The sequence below is a fragment of the Arachis hypogaea genome, chromosome 13, assembly GCF_003086295.3.
Source record: "Arachis hypogaea cultivar Tifrunner chromosome 13, arahy.Tifrunner.gnm2.J5K5, whole genome shotgun sequence".
NCBI lineage: Eukaryota > Viridiplantae > Streptophyta > Magnoliopsida > Fabales > Fabaceae > Arachis > Arachis hypogaea.
Window position 1 is genome coordinate 41,815,501 of NC_092048.1, and position 7,918 is coordinate 41,823,418.

At 32.4% G+C, this 7,918-nt stretch overlaps 1 protein-coding gene across 4 annotated transcripts; it reads right to left on the reverse strand.

Annotated features, from left to right (window-relative positions):
• Positions 1-2,695: 2,695 nt before the first annotated feature.
• On the reverse strand, positions 2,696-7,503 carry LOC112738205 (uncharacterized). Of its 4 annotated transcripts, none has more exons than XM_025788546.3 (12): positions 7,272-7,503; positions 7,138-7,185; positions 7,010-7,061; positions 6,838-6,911; positions 6,593-6,720; positions 5,978-6,097; positions 5,283-5,450; positions 4,862-5,170; positions 4,413-4,763; positions 3,853-3,981; positions 3,447-3,514; positions 2,696-2,937 (listed from the first exon to the last, which is right to left on the reverse strand). In XM_025788546.3, exons 1-12 carry the CDS (start codon positions 7,294-7,296, stop codon positions 2,934-2,936), a joined length of 1,476 nt encoding a protein of 491 aa, XP_025644331.1. In that variant the 5' UTR covers positions 7,297-7,503; the 3' UTR covers positions 2,696-2,933. The 4 variants fall into 4 exon arrangements, with proteins under 4 accessions (XP_025644331.1, XP_025644330.1, XP_072067947.1 ...); XM_025788545.3 differs by having other exon boundaries at positions 3,434-3,514; XM_072211846.1 differs by having other exon boundaries at positions 5,283-5,410; positions 5,971-6,097.
• Positions 7,504-7,918: the final 415 nt, after the last annotated feature.

The window sequence follows — 7,918 nt, forward strand, 5'->3', positions numbered from 1 at the left end:
TTAACTTAGATTAATGGCATTAAACGTTTGTCAATATGTTTGAACATTTTAAGTAAAGTTGTGTCAATCATAATACTAACAAAAAATGGCATAATAATTTTATTCTAATTTAATAACATAAATTAGCTACTATAATTTGCTGTTAATAACTAGCTTTTTTTATTTGTTATATCAATAAATTAAATTTGTTCTTGATAGTTCATGTTTATTTTTTTATTGTTGAATTTTCGTTGGAATTAATCCTGGAAAACTATTTAGTTTTTTAATTAATATTTAATAATAATATTTTTAGACTAATCCAATTTTTGTTTCTTTAAAATAGGTGAACAAATTTTAGTCAAAGAACATTTTAGTTAAAAAATATAATTTTTTAATTATTTTATATAATTTAATAAATAAGTATATTTATTATTTAAATATGATGTTATATTAATAAAGGATAAAGTTGTCCATTATAAAACTTTAATTCATTTTATAAACATTCTAAACACTGGAATTCAATTCAATTCTATAGTTTTACTAATTCATTTCAAACATTAGTGATGGTTATTAGTAGCTAAGAGAAGGGGAGGTTGAATCTTAACTTATTTTTCTGCTGAATAGTATTTTTGCTTTTTAGGAGATATTTTTACTTTTGTCTCGTGGTTAACTGAGAGATATTTTTATTTTTGTCTCCTAAGTAACAGAAACAGAAATGTAGTAGAGAAGAAGAAATAACACCCAGATATATCTTGGTTCAGCTACCTTGTGCAATGTAGCCTACATCTAGTCTCCATCACAACAGTGACGGAATTTCACTATCTTTCAAGAAGATTATATTCACCAATTCTCTTTAGGATCTACCCAATCCTATCTGGGACAAGTCCAGATTCTAACCCAACCTGAACTTGACTAGGACTTAACCCTAGTTTTCAACAACAAAGTGCTAACCCAACTTGAAAGGGACTAGAACTCACCCTAACTTTTAATTGGAAAGTGCTAGCCCAACTTGCAAAGAAATCTCCTCAGGATCATGACAACAAAAGAGAAATACATTCAAAGAATTTCTGAGATAACTATGGCTTTTCCTCCAAGTTTAACTCTCTGCCTTTTTTCACTCATTAGCTTTTTCTTACAAAATCTCACATTTTTTTCTTTTACCAATGAAACACAGACAGACTAAACTGAGAAAAATAAATATTCAATAAAAGCCATGAAGGAGAAGAATAAACAGCTCAAAGAGTTATGAGAACTCAAACGTACTCCTTATTTCAATCCTTGGCCGTTCATCCCTATTATAGAAGAGTGAAGCTTCCAGGGTTTGAAACCTTCTTCAGCACATATTGGTTCTCTTCTCCCAATACACAGATGCAGCAACGGCGTGACAGAAGAGAGAGAGGGTAGAAGCAGTGACATGCAACCATACCTTCAATCTTCTCTTTCAACTTTTTTCTTCAAGAATCTTGAATTTGAGCCGTGCGTTCTTGCGTTGGCTCCAAGTTTTGATTCAGACTGTTGATGAGCTTCTGAACCAAGATGGCTTCACGTTTTTTATTTTTGCTTCTTCCATACTTAAGACTTTGAAGCTTTCCTACAAAAGAGGAAATAAACTTTTAGTTGTGCCTTTACTAAGATAGATTTACTTTTTGATCGAAGTCTTTTTTTCTTTTCTTGACAAAAATCTTTTAGCCTTTCTTCACAACCTACTCTCTGTACTTTTCCTTTTCTTTCTTTCTTGAGTGAATAAATGATGTGACCGAAACAAGAAAGAGGAGAGAGAAGAGAGAAGTTTTTGGTGGAAGCTTTCAAGAAAATTAAATTGAATTTAATTTCAAGTTCTAGTTACCAAAAGAGTGAGTAACGTCATTTCCTTGTGGACTCTTGGATTTCTTCGTTTAATTCGTCAAGCTTGATTCTTGGACTACTTTTCTGCTTGGGCTTGGTTTCTTTATTTGGCCCTTTTTGTTTTACTTGTTTTCAATTAATTTGGTATGGTGCTGAACTTGTTTATTTATGGGCTTGTTTAATTGGGTCACAATTAATTTGCTTATCTACTCATAATATGTGGCTTGTTTCTTTTTCTTGGTTCAGCCGTTTCATTTTGGATCAAGATTTGGAGTATTAGTGTGGCCTTGTTTTTCATGCTTCTTGGAACAATGGAAATTAATTAATTTTTTGTACACAAACACAACAAAATCACACAAATAAATAATCCAATAATGTTTAGTCATCATCTTAATAATAGTTTAGTTATCTAAATTCAACCATTAGAATTCAATTTAATTCTGACTGGAGTTTAATTCTTGATAAAATTCAATTCAATTTTATACCATTTTTAAACAGGAGGCAACCACGTATGCAAGTCTCTACTCTATCCATCTCTTGTATTTAGTTAATTAGTTGAGGAAAGTTCATCAAAGCTTGTTAAAAGTTAAAACTAACTTTTCTTAATTAAGTTCACTAAACTCTAATATGGTATCAAAGCCAATTTTATTATAAGTCTATACATTTTGGACGTTTGCTAGTTGCTTTAGATTTCTAATCTAAGATGTAATCTGTGCCAAAAGCTCGCGCACAAAATGGGTGAGAATTGTAAACCAAGCTTCTAGAATTCTTGCTTAAGGTTTTAGTTAGAATTTCCTTACACTAATCACATGAAGAATAAAGAAGCATAATATTTGGACCAAATTGCTAAAGCTCGTAACACTTTTCATAATTATTTGTCCCTCAAGCTTGTAATCTTTAATTGATAAATTGTGACAGCTAAAAAGGATGTTTGGGATGAATATAATTACATTGTGGTAGTTCAAATGCTCCAAAGGGAAACTTGCTTGTTATTTTGTAAACATGTCATTGTATTTGACAGAAAGAATCTAGATTATTGCACAGAAAATCCATAAAATTCTGCATCCCTTCAGATGATCCTTGCAGTTGAAATTTTCCAACAGAAGATTCTATCTGCAATACAATATATTGACAACTAGTTTTAGCAAGCTTTCAAAGTGACATGCTTCATTTTCATAAAATGATGGAGAATATAATTATTTTACTTTCTTTGCCTTTATTTTGAAATTCATTATATTATAGGATAATCTTAATTAATGTTCTCCCAGAAATAATGTCCTTGCACACATAGATAACAAAATTTTAAATCTGTCTGGAACGGGGTAAGTTTTATTGAGCAATAAAAGGGTGTGTCCATAGAATTATTGCAGTAGTAGATTTATATGTGAATTTATCTAATACAACAAGCAATTTTTTATTCTTCCTTGCAGCACCAATGAGACATTTTGAAATAAAGTGAATCTACAATTGATGTAGTAAGCAATTTATTATCCACCAATTACACAAGATTTACATTTATCATATTTTTAAATAGACTTGATTGCTTCACTTGACAGTCAAGAAAAAAAGATAATTTACTAGGATCAACGAAATCTAACTAAGAAATTACCTAATTTTCACACCTTTTCTTTCTTTGTCTGGTAAGGAAAACAAGTATTCCAAAGCCAACAATGATTGCAACTTTTATTACCTGAAAGGAAGAAGGTTAAGAAAAAGGGCATTTGATCACTCTTCAAGAATAGTTGAGAGCACCAAGTAATTAATTAAAGAGCAACACAACTGCAACCTCCTTTTACATCAAATTAAGAATTAACAACCAATATTAAAAAAAAAAAAAAAAAAAAAAGAGGGGTAAATGCTACATTGTTGATGCACATTAATATGTGGCTTGGGCCCATTGGTGCAAGTGTCAAATGTGAAAGCAGTGATCCTTTTACCTCAAACTACCACTACCAAGATCAAACCAAAATTTAAGACTCTAAATAAGTTGAAAAAACAAAATTTTTCAAATTGAATACTGATCTTAACCTGATTAACTGGCCCACCAGAGTTTTCATCTGCATTATCAGCAGAAGAACCTCTTGTCGTAGAGCCTCTACTTTCCTTAATCCTCTCATTCTTGCTCCCCTTAGTTCCAGTTCTAAAATGCTCTGCATTCTGCCACACAAAAATTAAGATTAACATAAAACTACAAGAAGGAAGAAGAAAATACACCATCAGATTCTCTTAATCAAAAGTTCGGTTTAAATGTTTGAAATTAACTCACTTAAATTTATATGTTTCTATCTGAAGGGAAAACTCAATCTATCATAGTTAATCTAGCGACTAGATTACTTCTAAGTTGCTTAAGTTTACTAAATAGATACAAAACCTTCACATTTCAGGATGCTTCAATCAACATAAAAATGAAGCCAATAAAAAATCTTATTTTGTTAACAGAAGCATCTTTAATAGTTTTTCTTCTATTTTTTTTTTTCTCTTATCTTATTAACATACGAGAGATCTCATCTTCTCCATTAATTATAGAAACTTAAAGCTTTTAGTGAAAGAAAATAATTAACCAAATTCATGTCCGAAAATATTTATACCTTCCCCTTATTTTCTAACTGTGAGAAATGCAAACTTCTTTGATGGCTTAAGCAGTTTTTGTCCTGACTTTCCTCTACACCATTTAAGCTTTTACCACTTGTCGTTATGCACATCTTTCTTGATTCATCTGGGAATATCCAAGCCCCAGAACTTTCAAAAGGATAATACTTGTCCAATTTATTTCTGGCATTCGAATCTGTTCTTTTGTTCACATTCTCTTGCAAGATGGCTGCCGGCTCGGCATCCTGTGACTTATCTTGCTCCAAGTACCGAGTCTTGGATGAATCTTTTCTTTCAATTTTACTTGACTGATATTTTGTTGGAGGTGGTTTAATGTAAGGTCTCATATCCTGTTTTGAGACAAATCACATGTGAACTCCAAAGACTTTACTTTCATACTCCAATAAAATGTTAATGACATTATAAAGTTGAGCAGTTACTGATATACCTGAGCCAGACCACTTTCGAAAGCACTTATCATCTTCCTCACATTACTAGGAGTTCTCCACATCGCTCTTTTCACCTCAAAATATTGCGGACTATCTTCTTCCATCATAGGTTGGATTGGATTATTGGTCATAGAATCATTTTGTTCTGATCTTCTTAACCTATTTGCCATTTCTTCTGAACTAAGTATGTCCTGATACTGTTCCTCAGGTGATGACTGATTCATAGGTTTCTTACCCTTGTGAGGCGATTGAGCGAGATTAGCTACTTGCAACACTGGTTTAGTTGATTTATATTGATCTGCAGAGTTCTAAAACATGTGAAATTATCATTAAACAAGCATTATAGTTCGCCTCCCGATTTCATCTTGCTGAAACAATGCAAGAGCAAGAGACTGTGATGCAGAGTATTTAATCCTTAACTGGTTTTAGTTTCTTCTTGTCAAGCTGAACCCCACCAACTACGCTTCTAGTATCAGATTCCTTGTTGAAAAGAACAACAGGACCATGTAGCCGAGAAACTGCTTTATGCTGAAGGTGATTCTTTGATTCTTCAGAAGATGGAGCACTTAAAACATCAGGAAAAAGCCTCTGAGGAAATGAAGGACCGTATTCGTAACCATGAAATTTCTTTAACTCTTTAGTTTTCTTTCTGCTTTTGCTTTAGTTTCTGTTAGAGGATATTGTTAAAGTCGATCAGATTTTATTTACTAGTCGGTTGTTATCATATGTCTCTATATGAGCCTTGTAATGACTTTTATTACTCACCTTTTTCATCACTCATTAAAATTACTTCTAATTCTCTCAATCGTTTTCTTATCTTTCTTCGTTACTATGAAGTTCAATATGGTATCAGAACCTTATTACACACCATGAATCCCTAACTTTTCCCTGCATTGTGCTCAATCTAGAGCAATGTTTCCTTTTGATTTTGTCTTTGTTTCTCTCTTTCCAAACACCTCTTTTACATTCTCTCCAACTCAAAACCTTCATATCAGTTAATTATTTAATTTCCTTTTCACTTCCAATTGAACTTGAATTCTACTTTCAGTTAATTTCAATGAATTTCAGCGGTTTCATTGTTTATTTAATCAGTAAAGTGAGATCAAACCTGAGACCTCATCATTTGTGTGGAAAGGTAATGCATCATTGCCAATAACAGTACTGCTGTCGGTTTCTGCACCTCTTCGACGACTACTAAGAAGCTCATCATGTTTTTTCTTTAGTGCAGATTGTCTCTGAAAAAACAAGAGTGATGTTATTATATATAAATGCCAAGGTTCATATGGAAGCTTATATGTTTCAATATACCCGCCACTCAACATAATTTAAAGTTATATATATGTAGATGATAACTATAAACATATATCCTATAGGTTGCCATGAAAGGGACTCATCATAACTCTAAATTGCAGTCAGCAATAGCAGTGAATGTTACGAGATTCATATATCCTACAGTACAACTGCCATTGTAGTTTAGAACCATGGAATTCACAAAGAAGCTATGAAACTCATTAACCTAGTCTACACCATTATAACTCCAACATCAAATGCTATCTATGCAAGTAAATGTCACAGGAAGATTTCTGTCTATATATAAAATGTACAAAATTCCTTTTACCTAAGCATTAGCATAGAACCAATAAAGTAATCAGCTCTGGCATTTTAACTTAATAATATCATCTTTCATATGAATAAGTTCAATACGAATTGTTTGTATAAGGAAAATACACCATTATGCGAATTCTATCGCGCTCTTCGTAGCTAAGGATGAACTGCAACTTCAAATGCAAGTGTCCTTCCCCAAGGGTAAACATGTCTTCCCAAACACCTTTCTCTAATATCAACCTCACATGAATTCCTGCAAGTTAATTTCTATTTCTTGTTACACACTGATTGAATTCGAAAACGGCCTGCTAATACTCAAATGGAACACGTGTGCGCGTGAGTGAGTGGAAAAGAAACAATAATCTGTTACCTGTACGTGCTATTTCATTCCCATCAGCCTCAAGAATCTTTACAATCAAATCATCACGGAGGCTAGTTAAAGGGCTGGTTTAGACAATAAAACAAACATGTTATAGGCACTCTTAAAAAAAAGAAAAAGAAAAAGAAAGGAAACATGGTAGAATTCTCTAAGTTAATCTTACAAAGAATAGTTTCCCTTGTCACTGATTTGGTACTCTATCTTCCCCATGGAAACTGCATGCATCACCACTTTGTTATTATTAGACGACTTAATTGGGGACAAGTTCTAAAGCATGACCAAATTGCGTACCCCTTATGGAAGTCGATGAAGATAATGGAAGATCCATGAATTCCAGTACTACAAAATGAAGTTAATGAAATATAAATAAGAGAATGTTTGACCTAGTATTAATTGAGAGTGTGTGTGTTAGTTAGTGTTAGTACCTGAAACCATGATAGTGCCTGGCATTGCAGAGAGAAGATTCAAAAAAAGACAAGAATTGTGAGTGTTGAAGCAAAAACAAAAGCATAGAGTTTCATTGAATGAGGGAAAGATGAGATAGGGGTATCAAAGAAGAAATGGATATGGTTATGAGATCCAATGAAAAATAAGCTCTTGTCTCTTGTGGTCCTTTGCAACCGTCAAACCATTTATTATCATTAGCCTTAAAAGCTTGATTGCAAATTAACTTGTTAATTGTGTTATAGATGAACGTCACTTTTTATTTTAGCATTGACCTTTTCTCAATATGCAGAATGCTATTAAATGGGTCACTGTTAGAAACTACTATTATTGATAGCAAGTGTGGAACCAAATGCACTAGGAACTGAAGTAGTCTTAAAGGAGCTAGCAAAAGTAACTACACATTTTTGTTTCAGTATTCTGTCCACATTTTTTTTGAGAATATACAGAAAATAGAAAAAAAATTGTCTTGATATAAAAGATTATTACAAACTCTATGTTGAGTGCGTTGCAAACTTTATACAAAGTTGGTCTCTAGTTTGGATAAAAAGGGAAAATTTACCATACAACCTGATCAAGTATTGGAGCAACGGTGGTTGTTGGAATATGAGTTCAAATTTAAACTTAA

Bases quoted from the DNA above. Each gene is read 5' to 3' on its own strand.
- LOC112738205 (XM_025788545.3), bottom strand. From the start codon at position 7,296: ATGCCAGGCACTATCATGGTTTCAG. The intron at 6,721-6,837 runs GTAACAGATTAT...ATTAACTTGCAG, and splicing joins GAATGAAATAGCACGTACAG to GAATTCATGTGAGGTTGATA. The intron at 5,171-5,282 runs GTTAAGGATTAA...CACATGTTTTAG, and splicing joins ACAAGAAGAAACTAAAACCA to AACTCTGCAGATCAATATAA.